Raw genomic sequence first — 25,781 nt, 5'->3', positions numbered from 1 at the left:
ACTAGTCTGTCAATCATGACAAATGGTGTCCACTGTACTGTCTGCATTACTAAGATAATATCCTAGTGTTTCTTACATTATTTACACCATATAATAGAAAAGTACCTATCTGTTTACAGTTACAACATCTCAAAAGATACAAAGGTCTTGCAACCCTTTCATTTATGTTACCCAAGAACCATTTTAATGCAGCTCATAGTACATTTGTGCATTTTTCACACTTAAAATTTCTGTTTTTTGCAAATTTGAAAACATGCTAACATTGCTTGCTTGCAATCTTCTGTAAACTTGTGTGAATGTGTGGGTGTTGATATATAAAAGATGGGGCATTCTTTTAGTATATATTGATATATTAAATTTATATATGTTAAAAGATGGGGAATAGAATGCACAAATTTGCATAGTAGCATTTTTTTCATACCAATGGTAATCAATCTTATAACAGCTCTATTCTATGAACAACTCCTGAAAGAGGCTTGTCTTCTAGGATTATGAGACAGGGGAGAAAAGTTTCTCCTGTTCCATTTTCCTATGCCTTGCACATTATTTTATACAATTCTATCATGTTTCTCTTTACTCATAACTTTTTTTTTTTTTTGGCCTAAAATAACAAGCCCAAAAGTCAGAGACTTTCCTCACTGGGGAGCTGTTCCAGCCTTGTGGGTCTTTTGCATTATATTCTGTATGTTTAAATCCTCTTTGGGTATTATTTGTTTCTTCTTTATTTCATTTGCTTCTGTTTAATTTTAGAATCTTTAGAGAGTCAAAGCCAGATGATGTAAAGCAAAGGACCGTGTTTTGAAACACAGAGCTGGGACATGTCTAGTCCAGAAGGGGGGAAGACACTTTTCAGGCTGGAGATCCCAAAGTAAAATCTAGGAATCCGGGATCTAAAATACCCAGAAGCCGAGACGTACAGTGCCATAGCTGGACAGAGAAAAACAATAATGGATTAGACCAGGACTAAGGGCCCGGATGTTAATTAGCAGCGTTCAGGCAAAAACCAGTTTACAGAATTTGACAAAAGGCTTATTACTCTGATATGTCTGGAGCTGAACCTAGCTATGTGCAGCCCAGAAAAGAAAAAAAGAGTGTAAGTGAAACATTGAACACTGAAGAAGTGTCTTCCTTTAAGAGATAAAGCAAAGCCAGAGCACACTAAATCTGCTCAGCCCATCAGAGGTTTTCCACAGGAAAATTCCTTGTTACAAACTCCTTGATATAACTGCTATAAGAAGAAGAAATACTAGGCTGAAAAACCATTCCAGGTGCCTTTTTCTCCCTAAGTACTGACCTCAGTACCGAACTCAGACCAGCTCCCTTCTGAAAGGGAGGTCCCCACATCCGGCTCCTTCCCCTGCCACCAAGAGTGACTAAGAGGTATTGCTTGCTCTGTGTGGGAGTGGGAAATGGCCACAACCACGGTAGCCTTCATCTTGCCTGCTTTGAAAGAAGAAGAAAGAAAGAAGAAAGGAAAGACATGGCATGGCATTAAAGAGACGAGGTGCCCCAAATTTAGAGAACTGTGCATAAAAAGAAACCAGGAACCTGGGGTCCCCACAGTATCTGGAGAGCTTCAGATGGTCCAGGTGTCACTTCTGAAATCTTGCCAAGAAAACTGCAAGGACTTGTCCAGGCAGTCACCAGGAGTCAATACTGACTCGAAGACACACACACACAAAAAGTACAAAGATCAGAAGTCGATGTGTTATTGTTATTTGGAGAGCTCTTTTGAAACCAAGAAGTATACAATCATCTGGCAAGTAGGTAGCCATAGAAAATGAATGAATGCATGAGATAGAAGAAAGTAAAAAATGGCTCTTATTTTTTAGCATTTAAATGCCTAGCAGATCTGGGTTCTGATGTATTTACTGGGAGAAATATGGAATATTTTGAAAGACAAGATTTAATGCCCCTGTTATGCATGATTTTCATGACCTGGATTCACATGTCATGCGATAATTTTAAAACATGTTTGTTGACTAAGCCAAAATAGCTAGGCTAATACAACAAACATGTTGCTGAGATCTTACATTGCAGTGAGTATTCATATATACAAACTCACCCATCAGGCTATTCTCTTTTGGGGTAAACATTAAGCAGAGTGTAAAAAAGGAATATGAAAGAACAAAAACAAAAAACATAAGATTTATACAAAATGAAGAGAAACCAGAGTCTGTAATGGATACATTAGTCAGAGAATGATAAAGAGGAAGTTGGAAACTAATATTTACCTATAATGTTTTACTATTTTCTTTCTTTCTTTCTTTCTTTCTCTCTCTCTCTCTCTTCTTTTTCTAGTTTTTAACAAATAGTGGAGATTTTGGCCCTTAGTTCAGAGATTTAAATTCTTATTTACACTGTTAAAACAATTTAATGTATTTAAATGTAATGTAATATAATGTTTCCCATAATTAATTTCTAATCAAAGATACCCTGAGCACTAAAAAAACAAAGCCAAAGAAATTAAAGTCATGAGATAAGAAAAGGAAACGTACCTAAAACTAGTTTACAACAACAGTATTCACAGTATACTTTGATACCTTTCTGTCCTCATTGCAAGCCATCCTTGCTGCCCCCACACACCCATCCATGGCTTCATATGCTGCCTTTTGTTCTTTAGTTACCTCTCTTTTTCTCAACAACTCTGTCCAACCCCGGATTTCTCAGTTTTCCTCTTTCTCTCAAACACATTCACTTTTCCTTTTTATATTTGCTCTACCACTTCATCCTCATTCATCTTGTCTGCATGATCAAACCATATCAAGATGCTTCTTTCATAAGGTCTTCACTTTTTTATCCCATCCACATTTTTTAATCACCTTGCTTGAGTCTGTCTCTTCATCTTTTACCATGCACACTTCTTAATACCCTATTCTCACTGTATTCAACATTTATGTTTTTCTTTATATATCCAACTCTCACTTCCATATAAGAAAGTGGGCAAAAGCACATTCTTACATACAGCTATTTTTGTTTATTTCAATAAATATCCATTCCTTGCAACAGACCACATACTATCCACTATCTTTCTACCACTGTTTGCACAACTTAAATATACTCCATTCATTTCCCCATTTTTAGTAAACATTCTAGCACAGTAGATAAAGTTGTGTTCAGGTAGTCCTCGGGTTACAATGGCAGCTGGGACTGGAATTCCTGTTGCTAAGCAACACAGTTGTAAAGCATGACGCCACATGACCACATCACTTAGTGATAGCAATCCCAGCAGTCCCGGTTGCTGCTGTAACCCCAGGACCATGTGGCTTGTTAAGTGGGAAGAGATGGGAGTCCCAGACAAGGAGTGTGGGTGCACAGGTGCCATGGGAGTGTGGGTGCTGCAGTCAGGCACTATGAAGTGTGGATGGGCTGGCAGGGGCCACGGGTGGACGGGCATTATAGAGCATGGGTGAGGGGGCTCCATAGCAGGGCTCCTCAGGGAAAAAAAGCGACAGGAGCAACTTACAGGATTGACTTGCGACCTTCCCTGCTGCTTCCCCATTGACTTTACTTTGGGAAGCTGGCAAGGAAGGCTGCAAATAGCGATCACATGACCACAGAATGCTGTAACCATTGTGCAAGCCAGTTGCCAAGTGCTCAAATCACAATCACATGATGTCAGGGATGCTGCAAAGGCCAGAACTTCGCACTGTCGTAACTTTGAACGGTTGCTGAACGAGTGGTCATAACCCAAAGACTACCTATACTTGCTCTAGTTTTTTTTCCACATATACACTAAATATCATTTTTGCATTAAGTAAAAAACAACCCATATTATGAACCCAGTCATTGTAAATACAGTGATAAACTTATTTCTGGGAATTAAGCTTCAAATACACTACCCACTACTTGATTTGCGGTTTGTTGTGACTCAGAGAAATAATCTGTTCAATACAGCTTCCAGCATTCTCAGCATCTATCCTTACTTTGATATAGTAGAAATAAATTTCATTAAAAAGAATAGCATTTCAGGAACAAATGATTAGGACTATACATGTGTCAAAATGATTCAGAAGAAATGTTTCAGAATGTGTCAGTGCAGCACTTCTTTAAAGCATTTGCATCTTTTGAGGGAGAGTCATGGAAGCAGACTCATGAAAGCAACTGCATCTTTAATGCAACTCACTAAAGCAGCTGCATATTACTTCATCTGTTGTTCGAAGTGTCTTGACTCATCCCACTGTTTGATGGCTTATCCCTATGATAGGAGAACCAGTGTCCAGAAATGGAAGAATTACCTGTGATGACAGGAGGCTTTAGTGTTGTTACAAGAAGTGGATGGAATATTATATGTTTAATGTAAGTTCCTGTGTGAAAGGCTTGACTCTAGAGAGATTTCTGAGCTACTAAAGTAGCTGCATTTTTCTTCAGAAAAAGCTATGTTAAAGAAGTGCTTCACTAACATTCCTGCATGCTTTGAAGCACTTCTGAATAATTTTCAAACCATGCACACCTATAATAATGATTACCAATATATTCCATTGAACTCAATGAAATTTTAAAAATAAATTCAGCTGGATTCAGAACCCCTGTGTATAACTTTGTTATACAGGGTTCTCAAGATCTAGTTTGTTAATTCTGGAGATCCGTCAAGTGATAACACTGGAATTATCTTGTATTGTATGGCCAACCATCCAGTCTGTTAAGCCATGCAGTTCATCATTGATTAGGACAGTGATCTGATCTTTGTTCCCTAAGCTGTGGCTTGCCAAGTCTGAAAATTGTTCTGTCTCAGATTCACGGTTGTTTTTCAGACAGGGCCTTTTAAATCTCTCTAGAGTCAAGCCTTTCACACAGGAATTTACATTAAACATATAATATTCCATTTAAAATAAAGCATAGTCTTACAGAAAGATGCAGGGCAAAAAATCCATGATCTTAAGAAGAAGATTTTATACCTTCTAAGCTGAAATCATATTTCCTGAGAATGCATAGTCTCTCACCACTAAAGAATTCTAACTGATTCTGATTGGTCTATCATCAATAATCATCCATCTCTCTCTCTCTCTCTCTCTCTCTCTCTCTCTCCATCCATCCATCCATCCATCTATCCACCCACCCACCCACCCACCCACCCATCATCTATCTATTGGCTTTAATTATTATATATTATGATGGGAACAAGCCAAGAACCCCCTGAGGCTTACACACTCCTCCTGTCTTCCTGCAGCACAGCTACAACTATAAAGAAGAGCTAGGAAACTTTTGCTTTTAACAGTGATCCCTCTTCACCAAACAACTCCAAACCATAGGTTATGAACTTGGCTGCATTCAACATCATATCACAGTAATCTCAGTTTATACAAGCATACTGTATATAGGTTGCAATGATTCCAATTAACACTAGATGGCAATAGTTTTCTACATCTCTTTGCTGCCATCTAATGATTGTATGAATAGTTGTAGCCCAAATATAGTATGCCTAAGTTTAGGACATATTTTCATTTTCTTTTTGTTTATGAACTGAGGAGAAGGTGAAGGGTGTTCTTATTCCTATGCACGATTTACTATGACCCATTAATGCAATCTTAATAAAATAGACTCTACAGTGGTACCTCGGGTTACGAATTTAATCCGTTCCGTGACTCCGGTCGCAACCCGATTTGTTCGCAACCCGAAGCAAATGTTCCCATAAGGTTCAATGTAATAACCGTTAATCCGTTCCGGCGTCCGCGGACCACGCGTCAAGGGCAGAAAAACAGCCGCGGACCGTGCGGCAGGGCGGAAAAACGGCCGTGGACTGCGCGGCAGGGCGGAAAAACGGCTGTGGACCGCGCGGCAGGGCGGAAAAACAGCCATGGACCATGCGGCAGGGCGGAAAAACGGCCGCGGACCGCGTGGCACGGGCAGAAAAACGGCCGCGGACCGCGTGGCACGGGCAGAAAAACGGCCGCAGACCACGTGGCACGGGCGGAAAATGGCCGCAGACCGCGTGTCACGGAGGAAAATGGCCGTGGATCCAGTTCGTACCCCGAGGCAGAGTTCGCAAACCGAGGTAAATTTTTGCAGCCGGAGCTGGTCGTACCCCAAAAAGTTCGTAAGCAGAGGCGTTCATAACCCGAGGTACCACTGTACCTTCTGGACTAGTAGTAGAAGACATTGGAGGATTGCCAGGTTCCACTGTTTTATGAGATTCATTTACTGATAGAATTACTGTACCTTGGGTATTGGGCTTTTTAGAAGACATAAAAGCTGTATTTGAAGTTACATATGATATAGTAGACTGAGAAGTAAGGCTTATTGCAGGGGGATTTGCTACGGAAGGTGTGTTCATTGTAGTTTTAGAAGGTAATGAAACAGAAGGAACAGTCTCACTTTTTGCTGTAGAAGTACCTGTTGTGGAAAGCTTAGTGATTCCAGTCGAAGGTGTTGCAGTAGTAGACTGTCTACCACTATCTGGTGCTGGGCTTGCACCTGCAATGGGAGTCTTGGTGATTGCAGTTTGGGAAGAAGTTAGTGACTGGACAGTCCCACCATTTGTTGTCACAAATCTACCTGTTGTGGAAGGCTTGGTGATTCCAGTCAAAGATGTTGCAGTAGTAGACTGTCTACTATCATCTGGTGCTGGGCTTGCACCTGCAGTGGGAGTCTTGGTGATTGCAATTTGGGAAGAAGTTAGTGACTGGACAGTCCCACTTGTCACAGATCTACCTGTTGTGGTTCCAGTCTGAAGAGATGCTTGAGCGGAGGAGCTTGAGGTCTTGTCTGATCCCACTGTTGCTTGGCTTATCCCTGTTACAGGAGAATCAGTGGTCAGAAGCTGTGAAGAATTACCTGTGATGACAGGAGGCTTTAGTGTAGTTACAAAAGGTGGAATAACTGAGCCAGGTACAGTAACAGTCACAGAATTTCCTGTAATCTTTGTAAAGTCAGGCTTCCCAGTTGTACTTGAAGGAGGTGACATGGACTTAGTGGATCCAGAAGAAATGGAAGGTTGAAGACTACTTATCCCAGGTGGCAAAGCTGATGGCTTTGAACTAGTGGTCACTTCCCCTGGGATGGTAGGGGAGGTTTCAGTGGAGGCACTGGTAGCTACAGGTGGAACAGTTGGAGCTGAAAATGTAACAGGCAAAGGGACTATTTAATGTAATGCTTCTATATCTAAGAGTCAAACCCTTCATGCATTCAAGTCATTGAGACTCAAGCATGGCAATCATTATGAAGAGATAATAATACTGAAAGAGTTTCCCTGTGGAAGAAGCTACACAGGCCCTACACGGACTAAATCATGTCAGTAGAATCTTTACCCCAGCTTGTACAACATCACTCTATGACAAAAAAGGGGAATCAATCGAGTGCAAGGGCTAGATTGTACTCTCACAAACCACCAGTGAATTGGGTAAAATCAGAGCCCAGTCTCTCTCTAACTCCTTCCCCCACACCACATTCCCATATCAGATTATCTTTCTCAGTGAGAAATAATAATGCCTGGCCTCTTTCTATAGAAAAAAGAATTCCCCTTAACACTCAGAAATGCTCTGCTTCTGAGCACTAGGCTGGGGGTTAGGTGATAATTCTTCAAAGGCTCAGAAACAGAGCATCTCCAAGCACTGATGTCTTTGTCAATGAAGCATGGTAGATCATGTCCGTGGCAAAAATTACATTAGGAGCAGCGGGGAAACATCACTTTGAAATGGGAACAGCTAGATGCAACTTCCAGCTGCCTCAGCTATAGTCAGGGGATGAGGCAGGCAATATCATGAAGACATAGCACGTAAATTTGGTTTATCGGGGCATGGTTGTGCTGCAGTTAGAGAGATGGAGGGTGGGCCTTTTGTTTAATGTGCTTCAGCAATCTCTGCGATTGCTATATCTCTAAATTTCATTTGCATCATATAAGACATGAGGAAAGCATTCCCAACATACTCGCCAAAGGTGTGACATCTACTGAGATCAATGTGCTTGCTTCTTCCAGAGTACTGGTGTCGGTAGCAATGGCCTGTACAAACAGGAAAGAAGGTGTCAGCCTTTCACACACATGTGCTGATTCTATCAGTCTATTAAAAAAGATAAGATATTAGTTTGGATCTAGTTACATCTGGCAGAGACAATGGTAGTGCTGACTGCCCCCCGCCCATGTGCATGACCTGGGCATTACAGAGGAGACCTGCTCAAAGCATGTTTATGAGTATGGGTGCCAATGCTTTTCTCATTTATCCAGTCCCTGTTTTGCACACCCTATAATGTGAATCTACTGCTTGTAATAGAGCCAGCGGGAATATAATGTTCATATCATGATTTGATCTACTGAGAAGATGGACATTTAAAATAAAAAAAGAACAGAACATATTTTTTTCAACCATTGTGTAGGCAATATTTATTAGAGCAGGACACAGCTTTTATTTGGAGCTACAATCTGAATGTGATTCAGTTGAATCTCCAGATTAAACTGACTTCCCAAACCAAATGCTCCTCCTTCCAAATCAATTCCAAAAACTGAATTGATATGACTGAAGTGTAAGTTCAAATCAAATGGATTTCTGAATTGTCTAATTGAATTAGAGCTGATCCACATTTCCTTCCTATTTACTATAAAGACAAGACAGCTAAAATGATACTTGATCATATTCTATAGGTGTGATAGAATGAAATGAGAAATAGAAATCTTCACTGTGGTTTTTGAATGTTTAACAATTAAATTAAACATAATTTAATTGTTCCTAGAAATATATTCAATAAAAGTGTTTTTGTTTGTTCTGTTTTATTTTGCCTGACTATCTAAAAGCTTTTAAATCCTTACTGAAGGATTATATACAATGTGTATTTTTTAATCAGTAATACAGAGATTTCAGCCTTTTAAAGAACGTAACAGCTAATGGTAAACACTTTGACTCCTGCATTCAATGATGTGCAGACATTAATGTTTCCTGCACAGTCCTGGTTATTTCAAACATTTGCACACATCTGCACCCAATAGAATCATATTATTTGCATATGATGTGGACAAAGTTTAATTTCACTCAGGAAATCTATATTAAGCAACGTTAGATCATTAGATTGTTGAAAAACAAATGGAACTACCTGTTGTACACATTGCACTACACTTTAATGTGGTTTGTTTGGTTTTGATTTAGTGCATTGTGTTTAATGACCATCAAGTTATTTTCCTCTATCAAGTTATTAGTCTTTTATCTATTTTAAATCAGATTATTTTGAAGTGACAAATGATAATGAGAGAGACAGTAAAGACAGCAACTCAAGACAACAGGGTCATTTGGAAGCCTCAAGCTAAACAGAGATGTACAATAATTTTAGGAAAAATTACCTACCAAAAGGGTAATATGAGATGATGCACTCAGAACTACAGTGGTTTGGATAAATCCTTCTGCAGTAACTCTGAAATCTGAACTGTTTTGTATTCTGTATTTGATGTCTGGATTGATTTTCTGAAAACAGTGAATAAAAATCTACATTAGGCCTTTACCAAATAAACGGCTTCACGAAGTAAATTCTGTTTCTAAGAATTGGTTATATAGTGAGCATTCTATCTAATGTCCTAGATATGATCAGGATTACATATCTTACTTTTCTGTAACCTGGTTTCCCCAGAAATATAATAGAAGTTCAACTCTCATAATTCCCTGGGCAGCATTCACCAGCCTGGTTTATAGAACTGGCCCCTTTTTGATCATCCGAGCGCAGCTCCTTCCAGTTTCACAAATGACTCTTCAGTGCAAGACTGTGCTGAACTAAGATTGGTAACACTTGCCTCCAAGACCCCACAGCGTGGGGGAGTTTGCTTGAGAAGCTGAGCTGATTAACAATTCGCTCAGCTCCTGCTCCAGAGGAAATGCTGCACAGCAGGAATGTCTGCTTTGTCCTGCCCTTTGACATTTTTCCTTCTCTCTTAAAAGGGGTCATAGTGCCTTTTCACCATCTCTCTCTTCTTGAGGTACATTTGGTAGAGCAACTTACGTGTTCCCCTTGCTCTGTTACTAAGGTTAATTTTCTCCCTCACCCACCACAAACAGAGAGAAAATAGTCAGGGTGACCAGTGCTGCCAATTTTTCTGCTCCCACATTTCTGACCAGGATGACCCTCCTATCCTCCCTCTTTTTCATCTTCCTAAGTGGCAGAGAAGACACTCAAAAGGCAGCACAAAACTGCTCCAGAGGGTAAGAAGATTTGACAAGTACAGGAATAAAAATGCATCGCTGGAAGGGATCTGAAAATAAATACAACTCCCTACCCCAATATAGGTTTCTCACATCAACTTCACACAGAAAATGACTTCATAATTGCTATCTTAACAGCCTTTGCTCCTGTGATATTCAACAGATCTTGAAAAGACTAACATCTGGCAAGAAGTCGTCATCTGCTGCAAAGATCTGCAGGGGTTCTGAGGATGCATTTGCTTTCATGATCAGAGTCTTTGCAGGCTGGTCCACAGACACTCTTCCCGTGTAAATGGTTTCCTCAAAGTAGGGCTGATTATCATTTTTCCGTACAACGTCAATTTTCACTGTTGTCTGAGAATATCTGTATGGATTGTTTTCTTGGGAAGCCTGGAAAAAGAGAGAGTGAGAGGCATAGATCCATTCTTCTTAAGGGCTGAAATGCAAAATTTTAATGGAAGGTTGATGGGGAGGTTCTCTGGAACAAGGGTAGGAGAAGGAGAATCTATTTTTTCTGTCAAAGAGTGGGTGGCAGCAACATATCAGAAGGATTCCCCCAAGGATATGGGAAGGTCAGCAGGAGGGATTGCGGGGAAGGGCTTAGGGACCCCCACTTCAGGGAGCCAGAGGGACCAACCCACCACATCCCTTACATCCACCATTACAATAATAATAAGTAACTGGTAATTAGCCCACTATAAAAAAAGACAAATTCAGAGATATCAGAGTAGGTTATGGCCTTAATTGGATCTTCTTTAACTTGCTTCATTGTGTGTTATAGCAGGATATGGCAAGAACTCAGAGCTGATGAGATTTTTTCAGCAATTTTGGGAATCTCAGCAGGAAACAGCAAGGTCTAAATTTTATTTCTCTTGGATCTAATTAATAAGCATGGCATCTATTTCTCAGTGCCTGGCTCAGCCTTGCCCAGTCTAGTGCCCTCTCTTAATTGCTAACCAGCACAACCCATGGCACCAGATTGGGAATTCTGGCCTTGGTAATTATGTCCTCCTGGCAAACACATATTCAAGAGTAACATTTGATTAACAAGATACTAATGTTATCAAAGACTCACCACGATATACAACATGAACGGCTTCAGAGTGTTTGCAGGCTTGTTCATGGTGATGTTTCCAGAATCTTCATTTATTGAGAATGTGTTATAATCATTTCCTAAGCACAATTGGGAAAAGAAAATATTTGCCATGCAAGAAGAGTAGGATGAAACTTCCTGGCAGAAGATTGTGGGACCCTACATTAGAAGTGCCCTTTGTTAGCACTAAACCCAATGCAGTTCCAAGACAGGCAAAGAGTCCCCATTTTTCATGTTAGGGTTTTATATTTTATTTTGTAGCTAGTTTATTCTGATCTTTATTGTAAGGTACCTAAAGAACCTAATATTACAGAATGGCCTGGAGATCTCAATGATTTATTCCTCCAGAGACCTTTCTCAAAGCCTGTCTTACTTCTACTGGATCCTGGCTTGGAAAAATGGTGACCATGCATGGAAATTCCACTTCTATTTTATTTTTTTAAATAGGACCTTCAGCATTTTCTCTCTTTGTAAACAATTAGGGCAGCCTTGTTTAAAAGTGAGATGACTCAGATGCTATCACATCCATGGCTGCAGTGAGTGGCAAGTTAAGTCAGCTGTTGCTTGCCCCGTAAATGCAGGCCCAAGATCACCCAGCTGGCTTTGTGCCTAAGGTAGGACCAGAACTCACCATCTCCCACTTTCTAGCCTGGTGCCTTCACCACTTCACCAAACTGCCATCAATTATATATGGACCCTGAAAATAATTACACAGATTCTGCCTTTGTGGGTTTCAGTCCTGGGAAAATTCACATTAGTTCCATTTCACTGGTATGTGTACAGTAAAAAATAAGTAGTCCCAAACCAAAGAAAGAAAAGGGAACTAACATAATTTTCTAGAACTCTTACATGATCTAGAATGGCCCTAGATGTGTCTGAAAGCTAGGAGTTGCCTAAATGTTTGCTTCACTCATTGCTTGATTGGCTATCATCCATTGTATTAATATTATTTCCTACATCTTTTGCTTAATTCATTCCAAGCACAGATTGAAATAAGCATAACATAGAAGTTGTTTGAATTGAACGAAGTAAATCTATCCATATTTATTTATTTATGTGGTCCCCTTCCAACATCACACTCCCAGCTATAATGTAACATCTTTGATGTGACTTAGCACATGTGTGACCCCAGTCATTGTAGTTTGAAAACCAGGATTTATTAATAGCATGTTGTGAGAATTCAGCCAAGTATAGTTTATTCAACAAACAAGGTTACATATGCCATGGATGAACCCATTCCTGCAGAGATAGTGCTGCTGAAATTGGGTGCCAAAATGGGTTTGTCAGTTTGGGTGTTTTGGGGGCGGTTAATTAATTAAGAAGGACGCGGTGGCTCAGCGGCTTAATGACGCTGAAAGTTGCCGGCCAGAAATGGTCGACGCTTCAGCGGTTCGAGTCCAGCCTTCGCGTTAGCAGGGTGAGCTCCTGTTTCCTCCCCAGTTCCTGTAAACCCAACAGTTCGAAAACTCACGTGAGTAGATAAATGGGTACTCTCACTCCGGTGGGAGGAAAAATGCTGGTGGCGCCTTGCAAAAAGGAGTTGGGAGCAGTTGCCGGTAAGCGCAAAAAACCACACGTGCCTGAAAAGGGCACGAAGCAACGGAAACCCCGCCTCCTGCGCTCGCCAGCTGGGCTCTGCTCTAGGAAGGAGGCTCTGGCAAACCACTCCTGAAACACCTTGCCTTGAAAACTGCAAGGACTCGTCCAAGCAGTCACTGCAGAGTCAGTAACGACTGAGCGCAGATTAAAAAAAAAAAAAATTAAGAATAAGGGTGGGAATGGGAGTGAGGCCTTTGGGGCCTGTTTCCAACCTCTAAAGCCCAAATCCTTCCAAAAACATCCTAAAATCCTGCTGTGGAGTTCCATCACTTTGTCACTAAAGTTCAACAGTCCAGTTTGGGGGCATTTAGAGGGGGGGTGATTTAAGTGCTGCATGGGGATAGTCTGTCTCCAAGAAGTCGGATTACAAATCTTTCCCTGTGTTATAGTTGGGAAACTCTAAGCTAAGCTATATGGAGAATATATGTAGAATATATGTAGAAATGTGGCACTATTATTAAATAAGTTCTTCATTAAGCCCCTGAATCTTGATTACGCTTGGAAATAATCAAGTCTAGAAAATCAGTAGCTAATATAATTGTTTTAAAGGTGTTTTTAATCTACTCACCAGCAGCGATTTTATATACTACTTTTTCATTCAAACTTTTCTCCCCATCAATAGCATGGAGGGGTCCTGGTTCCAAGATCAGTGGCCCACTCTGCAATGACAACAACGTAAATCCTTTTCTGATGGTTCCAATAATTTGTTTGTTTAATGATACATTGTAAATGTGGCCTCGAACTGAGGTCAATTGGAACCCATAGAATGATGCATGAAATAGGACAGCCCCAGTTACATAATTTCACAATGATAAAGTGGCTATATTTCCTGACGATTGATTGATTGATTGATTTGTTTATTAAATTTGTATGCCTCCCATCTCCCGCAGTGGGTGACTCTGGGCGACTCACTTTACAACTATCTGGCCTCTGAGGATGCTATGTTCAGCCCCTGTTCTTTCACGTCAACTCTCTCTGCCACCTCTCAGCCGATTCATCCCTGCTTTCTGTCATGTCAAAGGGACATTCTCAGATATTTGCCCTGCCCCGAACCTGCCGGTTTGAATGTTACAGCAAACCTCAAAGCAGTTACGGGTTTACTAGCAAAAATTCATCTTGGTCTCCTGATGAACTAATCCATAGAGGGAGGAGTTGCTTACCTCCCCCCTTTCCCCAAGATACTGTGTATATTATATGGGACATTACTCAAACTGGGTACAAGAACCAAAAAAGCAGTTGGGGCCTCAGATGGGGTTCCATTAGTTGGATTGTAAAAGATGGAAGTAGCCTATGGTCATAAAGTTTAGCTACATCAGCTACTTCTCTTACTAAAGGTGGTACATGTCCCTCTGGCTGTTGCCCTCTTTGTCCTCTGGGTTTAACCTGGCAGGCTGAGGTGGCATTGCCACCTCAGACCTGGCATTGCTATACCTTGAATCCATGAAGGTCAAATGTAAAGAGCAACACAGGCCCAAGGAGAGGCAAACCAAAATTAAACAAGGCAATTTTTGAGTGGGGGCCCAGTCTAAGAATCTTGTAAACGTACCACATCTTCTGAGAGACTGACTTTGCCAGTGTAGCCAAGACTGATACACATTATACGTTCTTCAATGACAGTACATGGCTGAAACCAGGGAGGTCTGAGGTCAGATTCTATAATCCGTATGTATATTGTGGCTGTAGCTGTGTGTATCCCTGCTGTACCAGCTCTCCCATCCTAGGCAAAAGAAGAATAAAGGAGAACAAATGGGAAAAGGTTAATCAGCTAAAAGGTATTGTTGAAGTATCAGATCAACCCCTTCTAGTACATTTGCAAAACCAGGTGATGATCTAAGGACAGGTGATGATCTAAGAAGTGGCATTGCTTACACACCCTATTCTAAAAGCCACCATCTTCCTCATTCTCCTCATTGAAAGGGGAGCTCTCCAAGCTCATTCATTTACACATGGATCAGAGCTAGGCACAAATGAATCGGGAAACTTTTGCTGCCTCAAGATACCTAAGCCAGACCTCTGAGAACTGGCAGTTGTCATGATTGGCAGTTTCAGCTTTATCTGTGAAAATGTAAGAAAAAATTAGGCTGGCAGATGATAAAACATGCAAATATTTTGTTTGCTATAAAACTCACCATGGCCCTTAAAGTAAACTCCATAAAATTAATTGCTTCGTAATCCAGGTCTTTACGCAAGTAAATTTGTGGGTTGTTAATTCCTTGTATACTGAAATAATCCATTGCTTGCTATCAGTCAACAAGAAAGAGAGAATGCCAATTTTAAACACAGATATAGCAAATAATACATTACATATACAATTCTGAGCTAAGTATATGGTTTGTCATCTTATTTCGAACCTCAAGGAAAGTGAATCATAGAGATTCTATACTGTTTTTCTTCCATTCTACATAATAAATGCAAGTGTCCATATATTGATGGGTTCTTTTAATCTTTCTTTTTAAATGACAGTTTCCATTTCTTCTGATGAGAGACATCATTAATTATATTGATTAATAGAAGGGTACAACCGGCAGGGAATCCACTGGAAGGAGAAACTCAGTCTAATGCAAGTTCATTTTACAGTTGGATTTTTCTTAATTTATTAAGGGAAAATAAGCTACTCTCTTCCAAAGAAATGTATTTCATGGCTGAACTGCTCTTACTGGTATATTCTATGATTTATCTAACATGACCATCCTGTAGATTAAACCTGCTGATTTCAGTCCAAAAACATTTCTTCCTTTCACCTCCACTTGAAAGAAAACACTTGGATGAATGTGTGACACTGTTCTATCTGATAATGGAATTACTAAAACATTTGACATGAGGCAGATTTTCAGGACTGATCTCTCTCTCCTCCCCAGTGTAGGCAGAAAAAGAAGCAATCTTCAGAGAAGAGAGAAACAATGTGTGTCCGGCTTTGGAAGATTGCCTGTCTGGAAGGAGTTTAGCCCTTGATATAGTTGAATTTATATTCCACATCTGAAGAATTAAGTCGAGCTATATACTAACTGGTGGACTTCCTTCAAGGCTGTAGAACAAGACATCAAGGTCAGCATCAGTAGCGGTTACGTTTGCCAGGGGTATGACGGTTGTGTTCACTTTTGTATCCTGGGAAGGGAAAACGTATTTTTAGAGGCTTTTTGGTTCAATCCACAGAAATACACATACACACCACATTCTCAAAAGACCAAGGAACTCCAAACCCAAAAATGCAGTCCAGAAAAATAAAAAAGAGCAATGAATTCAGGACAAAATTAGGCCTGATCTTCGTTTCATTAATGCAATCCCCATGAGGTAAATAACACCCAGGAAGTGGTCTGAGCAGCCTCAGAACAAAAGATTGGGTGATAAAAAGTTGGGTCTCTCTCTCTCTCTCTCTCTACCCCCCCCCATCCCAAACGTTGCTATACTGATTTGCATTTTAGGAAAATTTCCATTAACACCAGTGAAAGCTGCTCAGGCTTCATCTTGCTGATTAAATTAACATCAAATCCACTTTGATTCTGTAAATTCAGTCTCTTAATCAACTGAGAGCCAAAATTAAGTTTCTGAGAGAGCTGAGTTCTATCTACAGTTTACTTATTCCACAACATTATTTTAACCTCACGGTAATCTTACTGATCAGCCAGGGAGCTGAATGACTAGATGGGTTTTCAAATCCAGTATTACTCCAGGCCTGCTCAATAACCAAGATAAAACATCAGCCTCTTAATCCTCAGCACCAGAATAAACAAGTATTAATTATTTATAATACATTAGAAATGCTACCAAAGCTCAGACATTGGGCAGGGCATCAGATAATTTATTATATGTAGAGGGGAATCTGAGCTGTGATTTAAGGTTGCAGTAAACATACTTGGCAATAGCATTTTAGAAGATAAAGTGTGCAAAGATCTGTTTGTCACATAGAAATAAATCTGTAAATGTTATTTAACATGTTAAAATTTTTGTGCTGTCTTCAGTTAACACTGGAACTAGTTGCATTTCAGTACTTAACTGATTTATAATTAGGGAAGGCATTTACCTTCTTTTACATTTTATTTAATTTGCCATAGAATTCTTTTTAAGGCCTTTTTAAATAGTGTTCACCTATCAGTAGAATGCATACTTTGGCAGAAGCATTTCTCCATTCTGACCCTGGCCACTGAGGAGCAGATCTGGAGGGGGAAGGAAGGAAGGAAGGAAGGAAGGAAGGAAGGAAGGAAGGAAGGAAGGAAGGAAGGAAGGAAGGAAGGAAGGAAGGAAGGAAGGAAGGAAGGAAGGAAGGAAGGAGCAGCATCTCTATTTGCAAGAACTTGGATGTCACTCTGTATTTCTGAAGTTCAAAAAATAAATAAAACGTATGGAACCTGATACTTTGCAAAGACAAAATCTTATCAGCAAAGGATATATATTTTACAAATAAGAGCATACAAAGTTGTGATGTTATCCTTTTGGAAATACTGCTGAATAAAAAGAAACAGCCATATTAAAATAAGGACATGCAGAAAATGCTTGGAAAGAATCACAGCTGCCCCAGAAATATGAATTGTATTACAACTATTCACTGAGGAAGGCATGGGATATAAATGTATTTGGTATCTTGAATGTTTTTCCAAATTATTACCATAAATTGTATCCAACACACAACTGTATTTATTATTTTTTATGCATCAGTGGTAATTTTAATGGCACTTGGTAACAATGTTCTTTTGGAGGCTCCCAACATAAAACAATGAAATATGACATTAAAATGCACTCTCATAATGTAACTACTGCATAACAAGTAGTTTAACTCTGCACAAAGAGTTCCAGCAAAGAGCAAGAAAACCAGATTGTAGTTAAGGTGGGTGATTAACAAGATTAAGAAGCGCATATGATAATCTTTCTGGTAGAAAAAAAGCTTCATAAATTTGGTGAGTTTATTGTGTAAAGTAAGCATCTTGTTATTTAATTTTCTCTAACTCTTGTTGGTACTTGTGGATTTTGTTTTGGAATTTTGCACCTTTCTTTTCTGTGTGATCTTTAGGTTAGTTCACAGATACACACGATTACTGCTCATACAAAATTATCTTTCTTGCAAGGTCATTGGCTCATCAGAACCGTAAGTACAGGTAGTCTTTGCTTAACAACCACAATTGGGACCAGAATTTCCATCGCTAAGTGATGTGGTCATAAAGTGAGACATCATGTGACCGCATCATTTAGCAACCGCAATCCCAGCGATTGGAAAAAGGAATGGGGTGTGTGATTTAGAGAAGGAATGGCATGAGCGGCTTGGAAAACGGCACAAGTGGCCTTGGGAAGAAGGCCTGGCGTGGCCAGCAACTACCTTGCATACAGTAGGGTCAGGCTGGGCGTGCCTCATCAGCAGCAGGGGGAAAATGGCAAAGATCAGCTGAGTGCAACAGAGCCTGTGGAGAGCAGGGCAGCGGGGGCAACTGGGGCTTTGTACAATGGTGCTGGGGTGGCTGGTCATGGTGTGGGGCATGAGGCAACATTTCTCAGTGGCAACAGTGGTGCTGGGACTGGGATGGTGGTGGCAGCAATGGCAGCTGGCTGAGACTGCTGAAGGCCCTGGGCCGCTACTTCAGCCCTAGCACCAGTGCTGCAGCGGATGAGTGCTGCTGTGCAGGGCAGCCAAAAGGGCATAGATCAAGGGGAGAGATAGGCAGGTGGGGGGAGTTGCAGCACCCCTGCACTCATAAGTGTGGCCAGGCTGCCAAGTTCCCAAATTTTTATCGTGTGACCGCAGGGGTGCTGCAATGGCCGTAACTTTGGGCATGGGTCATAAGTCCATTTTTTCAGCACCATTGTAATTTTGAATGGTCGCTAAACAAATGGTTGTTAAGCGAGGACTACCTGTATGTCCTTATTACTAGATGCTAAAAGAAGATATGAAGAAAATGGTTTACCTCAGAAACATCAACAGTGATGTTAGTTTCCTTGAACTCTGGATAATTATCATTCTCGCCTGTAATTGTTATAAGAACAGATAAACTTTGTACCTGGGGGCAAATAAAGCAGAAGGTTACCAATTGATTGACAGCTCAAAAACATTGAAAATCAAGAGCAGAGTGTTTAGCATTTTTCCTCCTTTTCTTCTTCAAACTTTTGTCTCTGCCCTTGCTGAGTTCTTGGCTGAATCTCCTCCCTGCTATCTGCGCTATCTGCTCTTCACAGCCAGAGGAAACTATCTGTTGTGATCTGTTCCCACTAAATTGTGGCAAAACTTCTTTGGCCAGATGAGTCTCTGAAAATAGGTATTTTGTGACCAAAAGGAGGCACAGCCCTGCATTCTAATATACACCTCTCATTCAAAAGCTTGAAGATGGTGATTTCATCATCATATAATTAGCCCCTTTCCTTTGCTGCTCTGAATTCTCAGCCAAAATATACATCCACATTCTTTTGACAAAGACTCCAGAGAGGTGTTAGGGAAGAGAACTCACAAAGACCCATGGCTTGTCAAAACTATCTTTTTTTCTATGCTTCTTGTATATTCTAGTTACTCACAATCCATCCCTCTTTTATTAACAGTCAGGGACCAAGGAAATAAGCAATTCTATTAACAAGGGAAGGATCATGCTTCAGTGGTAGAAGAGATGCTTTGTTTCACAGTCAATATGGGGCTAAAAATATCCTGCTTGAAACTCAGAAGTCTTCTGCTACTAATTGGAGTCAGGGCTGAACTAGATGGACTAAAAGCTGGGCTCAGCTGGTATCACCTATTTCCTATGGATCTGGGAACAGTTTCTAATTCTTCAGAAAACTGAAGGAGGATCTTTCCTTTGTGAGCAGCACGAATGTTGTGCAAAACGCTCCCATCCCAATGCCAGTAATACAAAGCATAGATGAATTTAACAGAAGAAAAAAGAAATTCATAATGGTCTTCTTAACACAGTGTACTGTATGTAACTCCTGACACAGAGAAGCCTTCCTCAAGTTGTCTTCTGGATGTGCTAGACTTCAGCTCCCATAATCCTCAGCCAGTATAGCAGTTGGAAATTGTAGGTCATCCTGGCTGGGGGATTATAGGAGCTGAAGTCCAGCCTACCTGGAGGAAAGATGAAGAAGGATGTTCTACAGGACCACTATCAACCTTGCAAAGAGATTTCTTCCAATATATTATACTTTGGCAGAATAATAGTAATACAAAGGGAAATTTGAAATATTACTCACTTTCAAATGCTCTTTCCAGCATGCCATTTGCACCTGAAGCGCTGTTATATTCTGCATTAAAAACAAATATTTAAGTTAAAGCAATCCTTTGGGGCACCACCTTTTTTACACATGCAACTCCTAGCAAGTGCTGATTCCCTTGGGATCATCATTCAATGGGATCATCATTCTTTACAATTACACAGCCATTTCGCCAGGGCTCAGAATAAACAAAAGCAACACAGTCATAGTGAGAAAGTGCATGGTGACACTCTAAAGATCCTCATGTCTGATATTTAAAAAACCCATTGGTCCCTTGAAGTCAGATGAAAGTCCTTGAGAGCCAGTATGCGGTGCAGTTTGTTCGGCACTGCGCACCCTTCTGTCAACTGGCCCCAACCAGCTTCCAATGGGAAGATGCTGGCCTTGGGCTTGGGAAAATGTTCCCCACCCTGTTTTGTAAAAAATACATAAACTCCAGCAGTGCTTCAGATCTCTCCCTCCCCTACTTTTTGTGAAGATAAGTAAAACCCATCCCTTAGGGAGACTGACTGTCGTTTTGGTGGAGCGGTTGCTTAACAATTTTGCACACATCTGGAATATCTCAGAGGGGAGGTGATTCATTCACAGGCAATCCTGAGTTGGGGATTTCATTAAAATGATTAAAGGATAAGTAGCCCATCTCCCACTCCTCCTTTCAAACCAGCAGCTTCCAGAGTATTTTCTTTTTACGAGCTTCTGTATACGCATTTGTGTGCATTGTCTGTCTTACTCTTGGCACATATGCAATAGGCAATAAGGTAGAAGAACAATCATTTTCCATTCAATGATTTGGAAATGAGGGAGGGGAAAAAGGCATAAACTATAGAAGCTTTACTGTTAAATCCCTATACCCTCAGCCATTTTTAAAGCATCAACAAATAGTAATACTTGTATATTTAAAATTAGGCTTTTAGCTGGTACAAATAGAAAACATCTTTTCAGTTGGGGCTTTGCAAAACTGCATTTTACATCAGCTGTTGTAACTGTATTGTAATTCTAATGGGGAACAAGTGGACTTCCAGTGAAGGCATGGAGAACTAAACACATCTTCAGCAGAGCAGAGACAACAACTGCAGCAAAGACCGAAGAAATGGCAAGTAGACTGGCTCTTCAGAACCTCTCCAGATAAGGAGAGGATGGGAGATCACCCACATGTGCTCTGGATGGCTGCTTCTTGTGAGGAAGCTGCAGGACAGTGGTCTCTCGTGGGCCTGAGAACTGGGAGATGAAGGGACCAGTCATCATTTTCATAGCCACAGCAGAGCCTTTCAAAGGACACAAGTTCACTGACCTTACTTTCTAATCACTTTTGGAAATTGTTTATTTAAGGCTATTAGAGATCTTTGGAATGACAGGTTTGAAAAGCCACCTGGTGAGTTTACTTTCCTTCTTGAACAAAAGAAAAATTAACTATATGTTTAAGAGTTTGAAGAATTGGAATTAAACGGCAAAAAGCTAAATAAGAATTTGATCTAAGAAAGTTATAAACAAATTAAGAGTCCAGACAATTTTGGAACATTGAGACTTTTATTATAAAAATTTGGAAATAATTAAATAAAATAAACAGCATCTCATGGGAACCAGAATGTTTTGTCTATCTTAAGTCAAAACAGAAACGAGACTTCATGATTTCAGAAAATGGATGCTAGAGGGGACTAAAGATTTAAGGAGGAAAAGGAAAAGGAAAAAAAGTGTTAACACTTTCAGTTTTTGGTTAGTGTGGGGATTTACAAAATTAAACAAAACACTATATTAGAAATACTTTTTGAAGGAGATTTTTGAAGAATGGGGCCAGACATTAGTAGCTACGATATCAGAATTGTCAGCAATGATGTCTGCTTCTGTGGATAGACTATGTCCAAAAGATGTTAAATCTGATCCAGAAATACTAGAACCAGAAATACTGGATAATTTTTAAAAAGTGTGGCTTACAAGATAGAGAAGGCAGTTTAAGTGGAATTACAAATGATAAGCCGCGAGAATGACACTGATAAGGACTTTTTATTGGATATACAAAAGAAGCTGGTTAAAGTTTTGAAAAACAATAGGGAAATACAAATGACAAACCAAGACAATGACCTGGATAATTACTTTTTACAGGATTTACAAAGGAGGTTTGCTAAAGCCTTGAAGAAGCCTCTGCGATGGGAAAAAGAAAAATTGAAAAGAGGCCAGTCCTATGAACAACATCTGAATGAATTAAAGATCAAAATTGTTAGAAGTAAAAGAAAGGAATGTAAAGCTGGTTTGTTTGACCAAGGTTAAAATAAGACACATTTTTATAAAAGTCTGGTAACCCTTTATGGACTTTTTGCTGACACCAGGACTGAAAAGTTGATGATTTATGGTTTTGCGTATAGAAGTGATGAGTTATGGGAAGAAGAGATTTGTTTGTAACTTTATAAGGGTTGATGAGTTATCACATTTGTTTTTACTTGTTATGAAGACTGGAAGTCACTTCTTTACATATTTCTTTTCTTTTTCTTTACCTTACTTTCTTCTTTTTCTTTCTTCTTTTTCTTTCTTTGCACTTCTTATTCTTTGTCCCTATTTCTTTTTCTTTTTCTGGGTTTAATTTGTATTTGCTTTTACAGCTGTAATTAAAATCTTTAATAAAAACTATGAAACTGTATTCTAATGGCATTGCGTAGAGTAAAATAGCTTAGGTTTCTTTATTATTGTTCTTTAAAGACTTGTGCTCTTCCATGGAAGAGTGCAGTCCATCCAGCAATTACTCCAGGTTTCCAGGTCTCTGAATCTCTGCTTTTATTCTGTGCCCCTATCAGAGATCTTCAAGAGTGGGAAGCAGATCCTGTTGATGCAAGGGGAAAAGATTTCCATAGGGCCCTCCCAGCACACTTGGGGCACTGAAAACAGCAGCTCAGAGGCTGAGCCAGTAAAACTAAGCAGGCTTATAACCTTCAATACCAAGGGTGGATAAAGTTTAACTCTGAGAGCGGTAGAAGAGCTTTCACGCAGCTTAGTCTCTACTTCTCATATTTCTATGGAAATTCAGTGGGCTTACACACACCTAACAAGCACATGAGACACTCTTGGTATCCAAAGTGGTTTTCATTGGACTCAGACAGCAAAGAGGATGAAAGATAGTGAGCATCTCTGAGATCTTCCACTTAAAAGATTGGCTCCTCTCCACTGATAGGTTGTGTTCATAGAACACTCTAAAATGGATTACTGAATTATCTCATCTTCTGAGCTCACACAGATCTTTCACCCAGAAATTGACAGACGGGCTAGGCTCACAAAACATGCTAAACCACAAAAGGCCCAGCCAGAATTAACCCTAGCCAAACTTAGCGTGCTGTGAAAATGAAGCCTCTACCTTTTTAACCATCCTAGCTAAGTGTATTAGGTGATCCCACACTGCCCCTGCTTTACAGTGCTGGAATCGCCTCAGTCAGAAGGGATTCCCTTGCACCTTGTCATGGGAGAAGTCTTAGGAAGACAGAGGCCCCCTCAGATTGTAGGCAAGTGAGGCTCGGGGATGCCACATGTCCTCCAGAAGAGCTGAAGCTCTTCCTTGGAACTCCTCACTTCCTTTAAATTTGATAGCTTGTGTTCCTGTACAGAGAGGAGGGAGCATTGGGAGTTTTCAACTACCCTTACCAAATTACATTGACACTTCTCTACCAATCTGTGAGCCAGGAAGAAATAGCTTTAGGGTAACTGATAAGCACAAAGCATGTACTGTACTTGCTAATATTATATATTAATAACATCTTACTATTTGATACTTTTACTATGTGTCCCTTGTGTCAATTCACTTGCATTTTACACAGTCTTTACACCACCACCACCACCCAGATCCCATCATGGGATCTCCCTGGATTGAGGCCACCCTGGCTGCTCTTAGACCAGCCTTCCTCAACCTTGCATTCCCTAGAAGAGTTGGAGTATAGTTCCCATCATGGGAATTAGCTGTCCAGTACATCTGCAGAGGGTTGGATTGGAAAGGCTTCACTGTCACCTATTTCCTTCTGGATATAAGTTTTTGTACCCTATTCTATTACCTCAAAATCCACAGACACTTTCAGGATGAGTTGCGAGCTCTTTATTTCAAACCATTCAGAGTGAGAGTTTGCTGTGGAAGGTTCTATTGTGACTGTAATGCCAGGATCAGCACTAATGTTAGCAATCACCAACCCTCGCTGATTATTCTCCTTTATTTCAACAACATGTTTGTCTACCGAACACCCTAGTAAAACAGAAGAAATTAGGTTATATTGGCAGAAGCATTAATGTAATAAACAGAGTCATAAGAATTCACACTTTGAATATAGCATTTTACTAGGACTATTACATCCAGATGGCAGCAAAAAGAATGTATATCTACTGGATTTTTAGAGCCTTGCTGTGGAAGCCCTAACTTTGCTCCATTCCAGTGTCTCATCTGTAATGAGTTTGTGCCAAATCTCACTGCAACAGGAAAGTTGGTAAGATAATTGTCTAATAATATTTTTTTCCAATTTGAGATCCAAGTACATGCACGTCAAAGCCTACTTAGAGTCAGAGAAAAGTGAGGTTGTCAACATCCTTGTGAAATCGCCTATTACCTTACAACTTGGACAATCTACAATAACAACAAATATGGGCATTCTTTCATCTTTTTTCATGTAATTAATTGTTTACATAACTTATGGAGTAAACATGAAACATAATCTCCTTTAAAATGGAGGTGTTGTTTTAAAATTTTGCTCTAGACTTGAAAACTTTGATTAAAGTTTAAACTTTTAATCTAATCACTCAAATGTCTGCTAAAATATTTACAATATTAGAAATAATATATATGTTCTTCCCTCGACAAAGAAGAACTGTCCCTATGCTAACTTCCCAGACAGTAAACTCTTGTGAACATGATCGGCCTTGCTTCTAAGTAAGCCCAGGTGTGTGTGTGCATGAATGTGCATTTGCTGGTGTGTATATCACGTCCAGACTTGCACAGCACATTAAAAGTCCCAATTACTTTTTTTGTGTGTGCTGATATAACTTAAGCAACCCCCAATCACCATTTTTTAAAAATTTACCCCATAGAGAGGGCTTTGCCCATACTTAGCGACTTACTTGCACTCTGTGTCTGTACTTGCATTACTGATACCAAGAGGAAGAGCACAAAAGAACAAAAGAGGTTGAGAAAAGCCATCAAGCAGACGAGAGACAAATCCAAGAATTAGGGGAAGACAGTCCATCTACTTTTCTTCATGCATTGTTACAACGCGTCTTCCTTTCACTGTTCCATCAGGAAATAATGTTGCAAATTACGCTGAACTGACAAGTAGTTTAACCTTTGCGTCCCAGTTTATTGATTCACTTATTTATGACTTAGTTACTGCCATCATTTGCAAAAAGCATTTGACAGTTTGCCCTGCCTTGCAGGCTGGATTATTGCTGCCATCTGTTCAGTAGGCCGTTCTTCCAGGTTCAAGGGTTACAAGTTCAGGGTTTCTGCCTTCAGAGTATGAGCAGAACTGAGGCTAACAGATCTGGACTCAAAAATCCTGACAACACAAGACAGGAGCCAAAACACAGACATCTTAACTCTTTGCTGTCCTCTAGCAGATGTTTGCAGCCCTAAGCAAAACTGAAGGAGGAAAGATGATGCTCAAGAGAATGCGATGTTCTCTCTTACAGGAACGAAATATTTATTTATTTACTTACTTACTTACTTATTTATTTATTTAGACAATTTATACGGCCGCCCAACTCACGGTGACTCCAGGCAGCTTACAAGAATAAAAATACCACTACAAAACCCAACCCACCCCCCAAATAGTCTGTCT

The 25,781-nt window shown here is 40.1% G+C and overlaps 1 protein-coding gene across 7 annotated transcripts in view; it reads right to left on the bottom strand.

Annotated features, from left to right (window-relative positions):
* CDHR5 (cadherin related family member 5) overlaps window positions 1–25,281 on the bottom strand; it is a 32,194-nt gene extending 6,913 nt beyond the window's left edge. The window contains exons 1-13 of one of the 7 annotated variants that reach the window (XM_015890097.3): window positions 25,066–25,281; window positions 24,015–24,199; window positions 19,966–20,016; window positions 18,699–18,791; window positions 15,814–15,912; window positions 14,937–15,047; window positions 14,354–14,524; window positions 13,376–13,466; window positions 11,191–11,288; window positions 10,296–10,505; window positions 9,270–9,386; window positions 7,867–7,939; window positions 6,334–7,053 (exon numbers count right to left, since the gene is read on the bottom strand). In XM_015890097.3, the coding sequence (XP_015745583.1) occupies window positions 6,334–7,053; window positions 7,867–7,939; window positions 9,270–9,386; window positions 10,296–10,505; window positions 11,191–11,288; window positions 13,376–13,466; window positions 14,354–14,524; window positions 14,937–15,047; window positions 15,814–15,912; window positions 18,699–18,791; window positions 19,966–20,016; window positions 24,015–24,199; window positions 25,066–25,144 (2,098 nt within the window). In that variant the 5' untranslated portion in view covers window positions 25,145–25,281. The remainder of the gene's footprint in view (window positions 1–6,333; window positions 7,054–7,866; window positions 7,940–9,269; window positions 9,387–10,295; window positions 10,506–11,190; window positions 11,289–13,375; window positions 13,467–14,353; window positions 14,525–14,936; window positions 15,048–15,813; window positions 15,913–18,698; window positions 18,792–19,965; window positions 20,017–24,014; window positions 24,200–25,065) is intronic. The other 6 variants (XM_015890098.3, XM_015890099.3, XM_025173970.2 and 3 more) reach the window with 6 other exon arrangements.
* Between the last annotated feature and the right edge of the window lie 500 nt (window positions 25,282–25,781).

The sequence above is a fragment of the Python bivittatus genome, unplaced genomic scaffold, assembly GCF_059951505.1.
Source record: "Python bivittatus isolate LINGU-HERP-01145 unplaced genomic scaffold, Pbiv_v1 ctg000480_np1212, whole genome shotgun sequence".
Taxonomy (NCBI): Eukaryota; Metazoa; Chordata; class Lepidosauria; order Squamata; family Pythonidae; genus Python; species Python bivittatus.
This window is presented reverse-complemented; position numbering and strand designations above follow the sequence as displayed.